A 17892-nucleotide genomic window follows, 5' to 3' on the forward strand; every position below is an offset into this window, starting at 1 on the left:
TATACCATTCATCTTTGTACCCTTTAGCCCATTTTTTATACACCCGTCCTCAACTTTCCATCCAGCTATTCTTCTTTCTTTCCTTCTTCCATCCATCCCAACATGCTTCTATCTTTTCTTCAATTCATCAAATGTTTATTTATAACTACTGAATTTAGGATTGACTCATGAAGTGCTCTGGGATATATAGAAGCCAATAAATTAAAACTGTATCTCCAGGAGTTTATGCTTCAATATTCCAGCAGATAAGACACACAGGGAGAGATAAACATATTAAAGGGAGTATGTGGTGAGCACTGCTGGAAATAATTAGCATTTAGAGACACAGAGACATGAACCTGCTTGCACTGGAAGGGGGGGGGGTGTTAGGCAGGCTTCATATAAGAAGGGGCATTAGGTATAGGGCTTAAAATGAGCAGGAGCACTGAGGTGCAAAGATAACTGGGGGGGGGGGTGCAATCTTAGTTAAAAGGTGACCCTGAGCAAAGGCACAGGCACAGGTGCATTTAGGGACCAATTTGATTTGGGTAGAATATATGGGTGAAATATGACTGGAAAACTAGGCTTAGGCTGTGTCATACAAGCTAAGGAGTATGGAGCTTATGCTAAGGGTGCTTATCTTAAGCACCAGTGAAGGATGGGAATAAGAGATATATGATCATAACCGGATTTGCAGTGGAGAAAGGGTGGGATGGATGCAGTACTGGAGCCTGGAGACCAGTTGGGAGGCTAAGTAGCCTGAGCGGTGGGAATGGAGCTGGGCTTGGGTAGAAGGGCTTTGACGGAGAGGCCCCAGCCCCTGGTTGCCCCAGCTGCAGATCTGCACATGAGCCGACCTTCCTCGGGTGCTGAGCAAAAGACTAAACAGGGTCCGGCATGGAGCTGGCCTCAGACCTCCCTGTTCTGTCACCATGCAATTGGGTGCCACCTGCTGGTGTATGGAGCCTTGCACAGGTGAAGGAAGGGGGTCCTTTCCATTCCAGTTCTTTACCCTGGTGGAATATGCCACCCATTCCGAGAATAAGCATCTTTGGAAGCTCTAGCAGCCACATATAGATCCCTCCCCTTCTGAAGTCCCGGTGTCCGTCCCCACCTAGCTGCCAGGGTAAGCTAAGCCTGAATTCGGCCCACCAGTCGTGCTACAGTGGGGTCTCCTAGGACTGATGCACAGACTCCAGCAAGCTCAATCCTATGCGTATGGTATCTCCCCGGCACCTTCAGAGTTCCTGAATGGTGTGGCCTTTTTTCCATGTCAGTTTCTGTCCTGTGCAACCTTTTGAGAAACTAACAGACCAACAGGGACTCTGAACTCGGCCGTTATGTCTCAGCTGTCTATCAAAGCTGGATTTCGTGGACCTATGCCAGTCACTCTGACTGAAGAACAGGCCTGTGGGGCCTTGGAATCCTCTTAGTCTGGCTCTCTCATCTTACAAAGGGTGAAAGAACAACCTGGACTAGCAAAGCACTGACCCAAGGTCAAAAAGAAATCAGGGGTCGAGAGGAAACTAGACCTTACCCAGACAGGACACTGTGCGCCTTGTTTTTCTGAGCAAGTACAATTGAGACTAACTTTGTATTCCTCAAAGTAAACTTTCGCATAACCCTCATGAAGGGATATCATCTCTCCAAATCTCTGAAAGTCAATCAAAGTTTCAAGGATGTTGGGGCCCGAGTGGTGCCCCAGAAGGGAATGGAGACATGGGTTTAATACACTGAGAGCTTGGCCACCTATTTACCAGGAGCTGGCAATGTGGGAGGCTGGGTTTTTCTTTCTCAGGGCTTGAGATAAGTGATGAATGAAGACTTTAATAAAAGGAAAGGGACTGGACTCTCTAGAATTCTCATCGGAATCCAGAATAAGGCTGCAGCCAGGGCGATGGCTTAGAGTAGGGCGGGAGGGATTTCCTGTCTCCTTCCACCAGGAGCGCCCCTCTGGAATCCTAGAGTGATGCTTCTGCTCTCTGCCTGCACTCAGATCTCACTGACGACCCTCATAGCGAAGATCCTGCAGTACTCTGACATGTCATCCATCAAAGCCCTGCGGACCCTCCGCGCCCTGCGGCCACTACGGGCTCTGTCTCGATTTGAAGGCATGCGGGTAAGGCCTTTCTCCACAGCGCTTTGGTCTGCAACACTCAGTATTGCTTCCCCCTTTACACCCTCCACACCACTCACCCTGAGCTCCAGGCCCCAACCCCACAGGTCAGCTCAGGGTCCTCGCTTCTGCTTGGACACTGGCGGTGCTGGGGAGTCCTGACTCTCCCAGTTCCCCTTCAGGTCCCTCTGTGAGCCCCTCTTCCCTTCTCACGTCAAACATCACATCTGCCAGGACTCAGACCTCACTTCTACCCTTAGTGATCCTCCTTAATGGCTCCATAAGCATCCCTTACCTCAACCTCCCCACTCTGCCAAGATGTCCTCATTGCCCAGACTTAGGAGCATCCCAAGTTCTTCATCTTTCCATGACAACTGAGCCTTTCCCCTGATACTCCGTTCAAAAGTAGTGGCATCATCAGCTCAGCTTCTCAGCCACCACCCACTAGAATACATCTTCTCTCCAACCTACGGCAGTCATAAGGGTCGAATGGATTTTTCCTTTCATCCATGCCTTTCCTCACGTCTCTATCAGCACCCACCTTGCCCTCACTGCCTTCCTCAGGGTGGAATGCTCACAAGCCTGGCCCTTGCTTTATGGGGGGACGAGGGGCTGCGAATTTCCCCCTCCCCTTCCTCATAATTACAATAGTCTCCTGGTACAGATGTGAGGTTTTGCTTTCTTCCTCCATCATCAACTCAAGGAAGACATCAGATCTTCAAATACAAAAGTGGATTTTTAAAATTAACTTGTACCTTTACAAACACTAGGAACTTATGACTGAAGTAGCTTGATATTTGTTTTATTTTATCTCCAGGTTGCTAATTTACAAATAAGCAAATTTGTGAATATGTAATTAGGTTGCCATTGATTCTTAACCAAGGCATACTATACACCATTGTCATGTGTTGTAAGTGTGTTTCTAGAAATCTGTAGATGCTAGCACAACACATACCCTCACATCCCTAAATGAGCATGTGTGTACTTGTACATTCACCCACCTCCTCAGTCTTGAGCAAAGACCCTGAAAGCTGCCCTGGATGAAGTTTAGAGAAGGTCAAACCCACCTTCAGCCTCCCAGTGTCCCTCAGTCTTCTGAGTCTGAATCATTGCACTAATTCACCCACTTTTCTTGCTTCCAAAGGCCACTGGCTCGTGAAGCAGCCTGAGTGAGTATAGAAAGAAGTTGGATCCAACAGAGAGGGTGGGGCATTGGCAGGGTTCCAGGTCCTTTTGCATTTCCCCCCAGGTGGTGGTAGACGCCCTGTTGGGCGCCATCCCGTCCATCATGAACGTCCTCTTCGTCTGCCTCATCTTCTGGCTCATCTTCAGCATCATGGGCATGAACTTCTTTTCAGGGACATTTGGGCGGTGCATCAACACCACCAACAAAGACTTTTCTCTTGTGCCTTTGACTATCGTGAATAACAACTCTGAATGTAGACTTCAAAACTACACCGGCAACTTCTTTTGGGTCAACATGAAGGTCAACTTTGATAATGTTGCCATGGGTTACCTCGCACTTCTGCAGGTGGTGAGTCCTGACATCAACCATGACTCTTCCTTGGGCTGCTCTTTTACATGGAGGGACTGGGATCTTTCAGAAGATGCTATGGAGGGGCTAGCACTCAGTTTACACTGAGGTCATTCCCTGTTCCTACAGGCTACACCGTAAGGCTAGAGGAGAGGGCCTTACCAGTGAGTGTGATCTCCCAGTGGTACAATTAGACCAATGTGAGCTAATAGGCTAGAATAAAGGGATGAGCCTGCCATGGAACTGTATCAGGTAATGAGTTAGAATTCACTACTTGTACAAAATAGACATAGTATAGCCACATGTTCAATCTCCTGCAAATTATCCCCTAGAGGGTAATAAATTATGTTCCAGGTCTCTTGTAGTGATAGATAATGCTGGTGATGATGACACTCAACCACATTCATACTTCCACCCATCCATCCATTCATCCATCCATCCATCCATCCATCCATCCATCCATCCACCCACCCATCCATCCATCCATCCATCCATCCATCCATCCATCCATCCACCCACCCATCCATCCATTCACCCACCCATCCACCCATCCATCCATCCATCCATCCATCCATCCATCCATCCATCCACCCATCCATCCATCCATCCATCCATCCATCCATCCATCCATCCATCCATCCACCCATCCACCCATCCATCCATCCATCCATCCATCCACCCACCCACCCACCCACCCACCCATCCATCCATCCATCCATCCACCCATCCATCCACCCACCCACCCATCCATCCACCCATCCATCCATCCATCCATCCATCCATCCATCCATCCATCCATCCATCCATCCACCCATCCATCCATCCACCCATCCATCCATCCATCCATCCATCCATCCATCCATCCATCCATCCATCCATCCATCCATTCTTAATACCTTACCTTCAGCCACTTGTGCATTCAGTACGCTACCCATTCAAGTGTCAATGGAATTGCTTACACATTTGTCATGCAGTTACCCACGAGTTCCTGCATTCCACCATTTGTTCATGTATGCATCTGACAAACAACCCCTGAGTAGCTAGGGTGTGCCAGGCACTGTGCTCTGCCCTGGGAGATACAGAGACATATCAGAACTGGCTCCAGGGGGACCAGTGCTCACTGAGAAAAACAAAGAAATGAATCAAAACAGAGCCCAGTGTAGATGCATGGGCAGGGACCGATGCGCCTCTGCTCCCTGTTCCCAGGCAACCTTTAAAGGCTGGATGGACATCATGTACGCGGCTGTCGATGCTCGAGGGGTGAGTCTCAGCCCACTGCCTTCCCCCCCACGTGCTCTCTCACATCAGTCTGTTTGAACTGGAGTGAGGAAGGTGGCCTTGGTACCAGAAGAGGCAACCACCCCACAGCCTGGCCCCGGCCCTCTCCCTGTCGGGAGAAGTGTCCAGCTGGCTCCCTGTTGGCTGTCTAGGCCGACCCAGCCTGCTCCCCTTCGGTGCACAGTCCTCGGGCTTCCGGCGCTCTTCCTTTGCCCGAGGAAAGTGCTAGTTAAAGAACCGTGTGTGAGGGCGCTCCCTGGCAGCGGTGGGAGCAGGGGGGGAGAAAGATGCTGTTGAGGAAAGGCCCGTCCCCACTGTGCCAGACACCCCGGTGCCCTGCCCCATCCCCTCAACCCACCTCTGAGTTCCCTCGCCTCCTGTGCTTCTGATTCTCAGGCCTGACTTCTTCAGGGCTCAGGGCTTGCTCAGCAGCGCCTCCCCCAAGGGTGAGGGATTTAATGTCCCCAGGGGGAACCCTCACAGATAAGTTGTGGCCCTCTGTAGATAAACGCTCCAGCTTCCCCTTCCCTTGGAGGTCAAGTCCTGAGGTGTGTTCTACACGGTTCCTTAGGGGACCCCACAGGCTGGAGCGCCGGTCGCCCACAGCGATGGCCTTCTTCCCCATGCCCCCTTCTTTGCTGCCCCCCATTCCTGCTTCCCCTCCCTCCCTCCTGCCTCCTGGATCGCCTCCCAGATGACCCCTGCGCCCAGGCCCTTGTCTCAGGGCTGGCTTTGGGGTGGGCACGAGCTCAGGCACCGCCTCTCCCCGCGCCCCCCCGCCTGTCACAGGTGGGAGAGCAACCCAAGTGGGAGAGCAACGTGTACATGTACTTGTACTTCGTGGTCTTCATCATCTTCGGCGGCTTCTTCACGCTCAACCTCTTCGTTGGGGTCATCATTGACAACTTCAATCAACAGAAAAAAAAGATAAGTGGGGCTCGGGTGCTTATATTCCTGTGGCCTGGCCTCGTGACTAAAGCCAGCCCTCCCCACAGCCCTTCGCCCCTGCCCGGGAACCCAGTTTTGACCCTTAACACCAGCCCCGGCCTTTGCCCCCGGGCTGCGGCCCTCACCTCTGTTTGCTGCTCAAGGAGCAGCATTTCTCTGCATCAGCATTGCCCCCCAACCTCGCCTGGGGTCCCCATCTTCTCTCCCAGGGTGCTGTGGCCCTCCTAGCTGGGACCAGGTGTGTTGGGTGTGTCCCAGGTGGCCCCTTGGGGATCAAGAGGGAAAGAAAGGGTTCCAGCACTCGCCGCCTCTGTCTGGAGCCTGGCATCCAGGGCTCTGAGTCTGGGTGCCTCGGGAAGGCCGGAGCCCAGCGTTGGCGGAATCCCGACCTTCCTCAGGATGGGGAGGAAGATCCTCACCTCCATGGGTGCTGACGCCAGTGAACAGGAGCCCAATCCCAGACAACCTCTCTTACTTTTATCAAATGTATAAAAGTTATTCATGCTATTCTTTCACCTAAGACCCTCCATGCCCCTGAGGTAGAGAGAGCACCACTTTAGATTTGTGCAAACCTAGATCCAGGGCAAAGAGGGGTCCCACGGAGAAATCATAGCACAGCTCTGAGAGCTCAGCATTGCTCTGGGCATCTCACAAACCTGGGTTTACATTCCCAGCTCAACCACCTGCCGGGTGGTTGACCCTGGCAATTTTTTAAACTTCTCCGAGCCTCCGTGTTCTCATCTTTTCAATGAGGTTAATGATACCTACTTGCATGATTTGAGTGAGAGGTAAATACAATTCTGTACAAAATGCACCTTTCTCAGGGCTGAGCACACAGTGGCCACTAGAGGGAAAGTGTTACTGTTATAAATTAGAATATCTATTTAGTGGGGCAGGCATCCTACCTGTAGGAAGTCCTTGGCCAGGGTTCTGGAGATGAGAAAGGGCAAGACAGGTCTGTGGGAGTCCTAGAGGGACTCAGCGAGGCAGCTGTGAAGCACTAACCAATGTCATCAGTGCCCTGAGGACGTGGCAATCATCCACGCAATGCTGTCCTTACAGCTGAGAAACCCTAGGGCCTGACATGGAGATGCCATGTTAGGGAATAGAGTGAGATAAGCCAGTGATCAAGCTGGGGCAAGAAACTATATTTGCTGACTCCTTGCCCAGACTTCTCAGTGTAGCCAACCCTCTGTCCCTGTCCCCACAGATATGTTCCTCCTAGAAAGTCCTCTCTGTCCACAAATTTTCTGAAATCTCCTCTCAAATCCCACAGATCTCAGCCCCTTTCCCCAGCATTTGCGGTGACTAATTTATACAAGCATGCTATTGAAATGGAGGGCTATAAATTACGTCAGGAAGTGAGAGGTGAGGGACTGGATGAAGGAGAGCCAAAGGGTCCCTAAAGAAGACCAGCATCCAACCGTAAGGAAGGAAGGCGTCTTCGGGGCTGGAGTTTTCAGCACTGTAACAGCAGAGGGCAGCGCAACTGGCAGGGCCTTCAGAGAGCCCATCAAGGGTTCTCCAAGGACCTTTGGATAAAGCGACAACTCTTCAGAAAGGGGTTGAGGAGCTGGGTCGCAGGGTCTTTGTTCCAGAAGGCCTTGAGGGAAGCTCTTGCCCCTGGCTAGGAGTATGGTTCTAAAAACCAATGGATTTGACTAGAACGAGCAGGCTAGATTCAAGGCTCAGATTTGAACCAACTCATACCTTCTCCTTCGGTCCTATTCCCAAGCCCTCCCCACCCTCATCCATGCAGCATCTCTGGGTTCCTGGAGGTGAGAAACAGGCTCTGCTCCAGAGACCCAGGCAGTGAGTGAGGCTGGGGCTCAGTCCCATTAGCTCTGTCACTGATTGTGGCATGTGGGCAGGACACCTCTTGACCTTGGCCTTGGCATGTCCTTCTGTGGAAAGGGAGAGAGTTGAGATCTCTTTCCTCTCCAGCATGGCTTTGGCATCCCTGGGAGCTCCTGTTGCTTTAATAACAGTGATGTGTGTTATCTTCTCCTGCACTTAGGGGGCCAGGACATCTTCATGACAGAGGAGCAGAAGAAATACTACAATGCCATGAAGAAGCTGGGCTCCAAGAAGCCCCAGAAGCCCATCCCCCGGCCCCTGGTGAGCCCCCAAGCTTCCCTCTAGCAGAGCGTGAATCCAACCTGAGAGCCTATGCCTGTGCTGGGTAGGGGCTTGGGCAGTGCCCTCTGTGGAGGAGGAGATTTGGGTTGAGTTTAGGGGTGTGGGTAATGAGCATCCTCTGTCCAAGGAATGAGAAGTCTTAAAAGAAGCAACTCTGGTCTTACGGAGTGAACGTAATCTCTACAGTTACTCCAGATAGAACTGTTTATGGAAGTACTGAGCTCCCCAACAGGTTTAGGGTTCAAGTACAGGATTGAGAGCAGATTAGGCTAAGTGATAGTAGAGCTGGTTAGAGCCCTGAGATGAAACACTGTGTGATTATGCATTATGATCTAGGTTGCAACGAGTCTCTAGCCTTACCCTACATTTCACCCCATGCCTACAGCTAGACAGAGAGGAAGTGGCCAACCTCTTACCCCAGATCCTGAGTTGGTGAAGATCATGGTCAGATGGCACAATAGGAACCCCAAATTATCCCATTCTAGTGTTTAAACATTGACCAAAACTTAGGGCCATCCTCCACTTTCATTCCTTTACTCGCAAAGGCTCTAAGAGACCTGCCCTTTTATGCTCCTGTTAAATGCAGCACCCAAACCACACACGGTTTCTATCATCTAAGTTCTTCTCAGGCCTCTGTCAGAAGATGGAAGGCATCAGCCTTCTGGCTGGCCCCTGATGGAAGTGGAGGAACAGGTTTGGGAGTGGGGATGTCACCATGTTGGAAACACGGCTGAATCTCTTCAAAGAGTTTCTGAGCCATCTACTCCAGTGAACAGAATTGGCATCTTGTCCCTTTATATAGCCTTCCTGTGGTTAAGATCTTTCTGTGGTTAAGATGCAACATTTATGAAGAAAACTACAGGCACTGCCCATAGCAAAATCCCATTAGCTTTCCCCACACAAAGGCAGAGCTCCTGGGCCTTCAACAAAGAGACAGGCCTTTCCCTGAATGAATTAGAAAGATATACATTAGAATTTCTAAATCAAGACAATGGGATTTGCATAAATTACTAAAATATTCATGAGCACAGAGTCTTAAAAACATTTATAGAAGGGAGAAAGTGTTAGGAGCTTTGACAGACTTTACTTGGAAGCAGTGGTCATAAATTTCTACTATTCTCAGTTCTGATAAGTGTTACAATGGGAGGTGATAGGATGTCAGACCTCTGTAGAGGAAGAAGTTTCCTCCCAAATCCCCATACAATCAAGATAACTGGGCTTGGGTGAGCCTGAGGGTAAGTCCTTAAAGTTCATTGACTATCCCTCTGTCAACCAGTCCAATGGGCAGGAACAGGCTCAAAATTAAAATGTATAGGTGAAAGGCCAAGCCCAGGCAATCAGAGTGAAGTCAGGGGCTACAGGAGGAGGGTTCTCAGACTTGCTGAGAAAGAAGCAGTTGAGTCCATGCTGGCCTTTACTGATGGCTGGACTGATATTGACTCCACATTTGAACCAGGCACTAAGGAGTTCTATGCTAGGGACAACCCTTGGCAAAATCGTGATAGTTTCTGGAACTTTCCTCTACAAACTACTCAATTTATCTATAACATCTCAGCTTCTCCCCTCTCATCAGCCAATCTCAGGGGCCACCATAGCTTCCTCCTCTGAAGTAGGACAATTTCCCTGGGACTGGGTGGGCTGAATTTCAAAAAGGAACCATGGAGAGAACACTATCTTAATACAAAGGAAGGAACCTAATGTTGGAATTCCAGGCGCTACAATAGGAGTGCAACTTGATGGTTGGGCAGGAAGACCTGCAATGAAATCATCGTGTTTCCTAATTAAGCCACAGCCAAGATCCTCCAAAGTTGGCACTGGAAGGAGGTTCTTCACATGGATAAAGGAAGCCAGACCATAGCCAACTGTGTTCCTGAGATTCACCGTCCCTTAGGATGGGGTAGGGTATCACTAAACTATAAATACTATACTAGCTTTAGTGGAGGAGCATGGCTCTCTCTTTATTATTCTGGTCCAAGAATGGCAAACACTCTTCCCTTCATTCCCCTCAGCATAACTGAGGCAAGGCTAGAACATTCAAGCAAGATTTTGAAGTCTTAGGGATGCTGCAGGGCCCAAGCAGAGCCTGCATATCGCTACCCTCCAGGGCCCACAGGCCTTGGCCCATCCCAGCTCCTGGCTGACATCCATATGGCAGGCAACTTCTTGGCATCCATCACCCAGTGGCACAAGCCTGATCACCTGTCCTCCTTAAAGTCCAAAGAAAAAGAGAAATTCCCTCTGCTATATATGACCCACCTTCCCAGGTCCAGCTTCCTTTTCACCAGTTTATTGGCACTAGAATGCTCACCTTCTTCTTTTAGGAGTCCCAGCAGGTCAAGCTGGTCAGATAAGCAGAGCATTGGCACAGAAGTTCTGCCCCACAGTTGCATGGCCAACCTGGATGACATGGGCACCTCCAACACATACACATACATACCATGTATCTCCTCTTGTGAAGCCTGGGTTCTAAACCTTATGCTTCATCCATAACAAAGACTAAGACTTCCACAAGACTGAGAAATTGTATTCTATAACATTCTTTACTATAGAAATCACTAAAAGCAGGTTTCACATACTCCACTTTATAGGAAAATAATAGGCTCTATAATGTCACATCATCAGTCACCCACTTCATCTCTGACAGCACTGAGGATTGCACAGGTGTGATCACTGCCCACAGGCTAAGCCAAGAGCAGCCAGCAAGCTGCTGCATTCCCCAGCCTCTGCATATAAAGGGCAAACTCAATACCTGGAACTTAGCAATGTTGCCTGTTCTGTTAATTCGGAGTCATGTGGCCATGCATTGGCTCTGTTTTTTTCACCATTTTCAGTGACGAAATGGAAGCTATTATTGACTCAGCAATACCCTTCCCACTCCAGAAAAGACGTGAGCCAGCCGTTATGCCAGGACCAGGCCCACTTGGGTCAGATTCTTTGCTCTAACCCCATAGGGTAGCAATTCATCCCCACCACAAAGCAGAAAGTAGGAACCAGCCTCTGTCACAACCGTTCTCCCTTCGGCTTACTTTGCAGCTCCTGGGAGCATCCTAGTGAGACTCCTAACCACTTTCTCTCTTCTTCCCTCACAGCTATTCTTGAAGAGCCTTGAACATAGTACACATTTATTAAGTGTCTGTTGTAAAGAATTAAATTGAATCAGACCCTAGTGGGATGGCTTTATAGTTTTATTCAAGGTGTGGGTAACAGCTGTCTTTTCTGTCATTCATTCATTCATTCATTCATTCATCTATTTATTGAGGATCTATTGTGTTTCAAGTATTATGCAGATACTGGGGAGAGAGCAGTAAGCAAGATAGACAAAGTTCCTGCCCTCAAGATTATAGTCCAGTGACTCAGAAAAATAATTAGCAAAAGCCACACACATATTGATTCACAAGCTTGAGAGACTGCCAAGGGAGAAATGATGGGGTGAAAAGCAAAGGGCATCTAGGACTGAGCCTTTAGGAACTCTCACATCTAAAGGTTGGGTAAAGAAGACTCAAAAAAAGAATAGCCGGGTAGTGAAGACAAGAACCCGGAGAATAAGGCATGATGAGAGCCACAAGAGGAGAGTTTCAAGGTGGAGGGGTTGGTAAGCAATGCCAACAAGTGTCCACGGAGTTAGTGTCATGGAGGTCATTGGTGATCCTAGCATAACCGTTTCAGTGGCAGGATGCAGACAAAAGCTATGTTGGAGTGGACTGAGGAGTGAATGGGAAACAGTGGTTGCACCCAACTCTTTCAAGAAAGTTTCCTGTGAACATAGAGAGAGAGTAGGGTGGTAGCTGGGGAAGATGTGAGTTTCAGGAAGATTTTTCTCTAAATTAGGAAAAACTGGGTCATTAGATAGGTAAGGAACCAAGACATAATAGCGAAAAGTGGCCAAGTGTAGCCAAGAGCCTCACTCATCAGTAATGAAGCAGAGGGACCAAGAGGTTGGTAAATGGCAGCAGTGAGGAGGAGGTGAAGGTGGGCTAGCTAGATGACACAAGCTTCAAGGTGGAAGGACTTTACAAGACACGGGAGGAGCAAAGGTCTGGATGAGCGTGGAGAACAAGAAGGATCTCAGGCCTGCCTCCTAGCCCTGGAGTTCATGGGGTGGGGGAAAATAAGCAGCCACTAAGTAAGAGGAGATGTTTGAAGGTCAAGACAGGTGAGCTTCACGGAGCTCAGGAGAAGGTCAGGAGTGGAAAATGGAGTTCAGATCAAGGAGTCCCAGAACTGTATGACGTTAACAGCATAGGAAAGACTACAGTGCCATACTAGGAGCTTTCTTAAAACACCATAAAAACAGCCAAATATAGGTGATCTCTTTGTTATCTAGGACATTCTGCCTCTTTCCAAGAACAACCAACCAAGACCTGACCGCATGCTTTATACCTGCATTTGCTTAGACAGCTGCACAGCCCCCGGGGTAAAGAGAACATTTGCAGGAAGAAGTTGCACCATCACAGTAACTTTACCTTGAATCAAGTTCTTGAACTCTTGCTATATGCAAGGTACTACAGGAGCACAAAGTTAACTAAGACAGGGCCCCTATATTTAAAAGCTCATTGTCTAGTAGAGCAGATGAGAAGCATACATAAAATGCTACAACTCAAGACTGACCATAAAGGATGTAGGAACCCAAAGAAGGGGGGGGAGCAATGTGGTGTTATATGATTAAGGAAAACTCCCAGGAGGAAGTGGGGCTTAAGAGAGATGGATCACTCAACACTGTTGGGATTTAGGTGGCCAAGAGACAGGGTGGAAGGGCATTGTAAATGGAGGGAGAAGCATGGCCAAGAGCAAAGCCCTAGTGACGTCATGGGACCAAAAGAGGCGATGAGGACTTGAATTGAGGCAATAAGGTAAAATCAACTAAGAGTGATATTTTGGACAGGGCTTGGCTTCTGTTTGGACATGGAGTGTGAGGGAGACAAAGAGACAGACTAAAAATCCACCTATGGAGAACACTGACTCTCCAGATGCCTGGTTTATGTTGGCCAAAAGGCCCTGATGTACCATCTCTTGTTTTCTCAGAACAAGTACCAGGGCTTTGTCTTTGACATCGTGACCAGACAGACTTTCGACATCACCATCATGGTCCTCATCTGCCTCAACATGATCACCATGATGGTGGAGACGGATGATCAGAGTGAGGAAAAGACAAAAATCCTTAACAAAATCAACCAGTTCTTTGTGGTCGTCTTCACGGGCGAGTGTGTCATGAAGATGTTCGCCTTGAGGCAATACTTTTTCACCAATGGCTGGAATGTGTTTGACTTCATCGTCGTGGTCCTCTCCATTGGGAGTAAGTGGGCATCAAATGTGGTGGGGAAGCCCAGCCTCTGCTTGGGGTTGTTTTGGCTGTTCTTTCAAAACCAAGGGGACAACTAACAAACTTTTCAAACATATTATACATTAGAGGAGCCCAGTGTGTGCTGCCTTCCAAGCGCACCAGATTTAAAATGCCCCTGGGCCTCTCAGTCAAATGGAGAGGTTCCATTGGCCTTCTCCATGCTGTCATGAAGTGTCTTCAGGCACCTGCACAGCCACTGCCAGAACTTTGGGGGCTTATAGGAACAATTGCTCCTCCAGAGAACCTAAGATGATGGAGTTTCCAGTTGGCCTTATTTTTATGATCTTCAAATCAGAGAGTGGGTGGTGTGATGTGAAGTGAGTCATAAAATACTCTTTGGAAAAGGAGGTGGGTTGCCAACTGAGTGAGGGAAGTCTGAGAGGAGATTGTTCAAAGGAGATTCTTAAGTGAAGACTCTGGAATTAAATCTCTATATAACTCTCCACTTTAGGAATATGAGTGATAGAAAAGTCAAGGGATCAATGCCAAGAGATCAATGCTATTATGGTCTAGTCTGGGTGTTGTTGAATGACAGGCCCAGTATTTTTGGGCCAAAATTGTTCAGAGAAAATGAGCAGAGTCAGAGGCTAAAGTGGAGAATGGAGCCACCATAATTGAGTGCTTGCTGAGTTCTGAGCATTGGGCTAGGCTCTGTGAATCTTCACAGTAGCCCTGTGAAAGGGGTGTTATAATTCTTTTTTTTTTGATCCTCAGCTGAGGATATTTTTTCCATTGCTTTTAGAGAGAGTGGAAGGGAAAGAGAGAGAGAGAGAGAAAGAAAGAGAGAGAGATAAATGTGAGAAAGACACGTTGATTGGTTGCCTCCCACATGGTCCCCAGACCAGGGATCGAACCTGCAACTGTGGTATGTGTCCTAGGCTGGAACTGAACCCAAGACCCTTCTGTCTGCAGGCCAACACTCTAACCACTTAGACACACCATCCAGGGCTTCTTCTTATTTTATACATTTAAATTTGAGCCTCAGAGATTCAGAAAGTTATGCAAAACTATAGTTTGTAAAGGGTAGAGCTGAATTTAGACCAGGCTAATGTTCTAATGAACTAGCAGTCTCCCACCAACAACCAAGAGACTGTCCCTGGCCTTCATGGGATTTAGCCGAAGTTTGGCCCTATAAAAGCCAAATCTCAGCACACCAGCTCTACTTTGCATTATAAATACATCCTGACCGGCTATAGCATGACCTGCTTACTTTTCATACCAGGGCATAACTGTAGATTTAATTTCCCATTGATTTCCATCAAAAGCTAATGGCATCTGAATACAACTTGGCAGCACTTAATCAATCTCCCTACTCTGGTGCTGAAATACACCCTTGGGTTGTGTTTAGTTGTTTGGTGGGAAGGGGAGGGTAATGTACTTTTGTTTTTAGTTTTGTTTCATTTTCTTGTTCTGCTGGGTTTTGTGGGAGGTTTGGTTTGCTAGTTTGTCTTCCAAAGTGACAGACTCTAAAGCCCATTTTGATTTTATATTAGAGAAGGGAGCTTATTTGTAGAAATAAAATATACTTAAAGTACTCAATCCTACAATGTGGAAACCTTAATTACCAGTTCCTATGACCTACACAGCAACATGTCACTGGGAAGAAATCACTGAGAGAGACAGCTAGAAACAAATGAAAGTTTCCACCTGCCCATCCCTCTGTTCCCCTCCTTTTTTCTCTTGTATTGAGAATCTAAATGTTGCAAGTATGAACACTTGCAATAGATGTAGACCAGTTGGGTGGCAGAATCTAAGGAGATTACATAGACACATCATGTACCCCCACACTATGGAAAAATGTCCCAGTTAAAGTGGACTTTAGGAAGGGGGTTTTCATTAAGACTTTATAATCCAAAATTATAATTATTTTCCAAGTCTTCTCCCATCTCCTTCCTCCTTCCAACACAATACTGTGACTACCCGTGTTCCTGTGATAAAAGGCAACTAGGGAAAGAGGTCAAGGGAACCCTGGCAAGGAGAGAGAGCTACCACACTCCTCACCATTTGGCCTAAGAGGTTTTGCATCATGTCTTACCTAAAGGCCTTGCTTAATCTCTGGTAGTCCCAATAGGTCCCACAGTTCCCCAAAACCAAGCTTTACAAATCTTCACGTTAGATACCAGATGGAGAGACACGTGCATTCTTCATCTTTCCAACCTTGTTCATAGTTGGGGTGGGGGGCTATAACTGACCTTAAACATGCCCATCTCCTGACCCTGCCAGAGAGTTTAAACAGCTGGAAATGAAAGAAACAAATAAAAGCCATTATGCAGACAGCTGGTCATTCAAAGCCATTCTGCTTTAGCTGTCAGCAAGTTGCCAAATTCCTCAGGCCCCCTTATAATTAATACCAGGCTCTGTACAATTATCCACAGGACCGTGTGCCAGGGACTTAGTCAATTTTCACAGTAGGAGATAGGGAGATGAATCACAGGGGGTCGTGGACTTCACAGAGCACAGGACCAGGATGGAGGACAAGGCATGACCCAAAGGCTGAATTCTCCTGAAAGAGCAGGGTCTGTGTCGTAGACAGGAGCAGACCAAGGACTGTATGCATGTGGAGTATGGTGCAATCACTCCCAGCCAACTACGCTGCAGAAGACAGGGTTTTGACCATGGAGGTTGACTAAGAAGATACTCTGGATGGAAGGAAAGAGAAGAACATGGTAGGAAGGGTGAGACTTACTTGAAAGAGAGAGGATGCATGCAGTTAACACTTACTGAGCCCCTACTGCATGCCAACCACTGTGCCAGGCTCAGAGGGCCCACAGTCTTTGAATATAGATGCTCACGTGGAGGTTCATCTGGAGCCGAGATGAGGGAGTGTGATCACAGCCAACCGTCTCAGGCTCATGGTTGGGAGTATTAATCAGACAATTTCCTCTCTCTTTTTAAGGTCTTGTGTTTTCTGCAATTCTTTCATCACTTGGGAATTACTTCTCCCCAACGCTCCTCCGAGTCATCCGCCTGGCCCGCATCGGCCGCATCCTCAGGCTGATCCGAGCAGCCAAGGGGATCCGCACGCTGCTCTTCGCCCTCATGATGTCCCTGCCTGCCCTCTTCAACATCGGGCTGCTGCTCTTCCTTGTCATGTTCATCTACTCCATCTTTGGCATGGCCAGCTTCCCCCATGTCAAGTGGGAGGCTGGCATCGACGACATGTTCAACTTCCAGACCTTCGCCAACAGCATGCTGTGCCTCTTCCAGATCACCACGTCGGCTGGCTGGGATGGTCTCCTCAGCCCCATCCTCAACACGGGGCCCCCCTACTGCGACCCCAACCTGCCCAACAGCAATGGCTCCCGGGGGAACTGCGGGAGCCCAGCCGTGGGCATCGTCTTCTTCACCACCTACATCATCATCTCCTTCCTCATCGTGGTCAACATGTACATCGCAGTGATCCTGGAGAACTTCAATGTGGCCACGGAGGAAAGCACCGAGCCCCTGAGCGAGGACGACTTTGACATGTTCTATGAGACCTGGGAGAAGTTCGACCCGGAGGCCACCCAGTTTATAACCTTTTCTGCCCTCTCAGACTTTGCAGACACCCTCTCTGGCCCCTTGCGAATCCCAAAACCCAATCGCAATATATTAATCCGGATGGACCTTCCCTTGGTCCCTGGAGATAAAATCCACTGTTTGGACATCCTTTTTGCCTTCACCAAGAATGTTCTGGGAGAATCTGGGGAGTTGGATTCTCTGAAGGCAAATATGGAGGAGAAATTTATGGCAACTAATCTTTCAAAATCATCTTATGAACCAATAGCTACCACCCTCCGGTGGAAGCAAGAAGACATTTCAGCCACTATCATTCAAAAGGCCTATCGGAGCTATGTGTTCCACCGCTCCAAGACTATCTTCAGTCCCCCAGTTGTGCCCAGGGCTGAGGAGGAGGCTGTGTCACTCCCAGATGAAGGCTTTGTTGCATTCATGAAAAATGAGAATTGTGTGCTCCCAGACAAATCTGAAACAGCATCTGCCATATCTTTCCCACCATCCTATGACAGTGTCACTAGAGGTCTTAGTGATCAAATCAACATGAGCACATCTAGCTCAGTACAAAATGTAGATGAAACTACCAGTAAGGAAGCCACTACCCCTGTACCCTAGTAAGGACACTCCACCATGGACATGTCCAGTTCTGATATGTCCTTCTACTCTGTGATAACTCTTTCCCACTAGAGGTGGCGCCCAGCTACCACCTCACCATGCATGCCACTGGTCACAATGTCAGAACTGGGCAAGGAATGCAGTTGGTACCCACCTTTGGAGAAGCCTCTGTTCACCAACAAAAGTCAGAAGCCAGGAGCATCTCCACTGGGACTTCCCTTTTGAATTTCAAAATCAGATTATGGGTTCTTTTACTTTCCAGAAACTGTCCCTGGACAGTTTTGATTGCCACCAGAGCTTCCACTTATTGAGACAAACTTCTCAGGACCAGAACTTCCAAAGATCTATGGCAAGGATGTTGCTGGAGGTCCAAGGTAGTCCTCTGTGAAACACCATGTAGAGATTGCCAATGCTATTTAGGATTTTGCATGACTGCATGTTGAGAGC

At 48.3% G+C, this 17892-nt stretch overlaps 1 protein-coding gene across 1 annotated transcript in view; it reads left to right on the forward strand.

Annotated features, from left to right (window-relative positions):
• SCN10A (sodium voltage-gated channel alpha subunit 10) overlaps positions 1 to 17445 on the forward strand; it is a 68455-nt gene extending 51010 nt beyond the window's left edge. Inside the window, exons 21-27 of the mRNA XM_087824599.1 lie at positions 1976 to 2098; positions 3345 to 3629; positions 4836 to 4889; positions 5697 to 5834; positions 7869 to 7973; positions 13017 to 13287; positions 16232 to 17445. Coding sequence (XP_087680725.1) covers positions 1976 to 2098; positions 3345 to 3629; positions 4836 to 4889; positions 5697 to 5834; positions 7869 to 7973; positions 13017 to 13287; positions 16232 to 17445 — 2190 coding nt within the window. The remainder of the gene's footprint in view (positions 1 to 1975; positions 2099 to 3344; positions 3630 to 4835; positions 4890 to 5696; positions 5835 to 7868; positions 7974 to 13016; positions 13288 to 16231) is intronic.
• Positions 17446 to 17892: the final 447 nt, after the last annotated feature.

The sequence above is a fragment of the Miniopterus natalensis genome, chromosome 15 (genome assembly GCF_054644295.1).
Source record: "Miniopterus natalensis isolate mMinNat1 chromosome 15, mMinNat1.hap1, whole genome shotgun sequence".
In the NCBI taxonomy this organism is placed as follows: Eukaryota; Metazoa; Chordata; class Mammalia; order Chiroptera; family Miniopteridae; genus Miniopterus; species Miniopterus natalensis.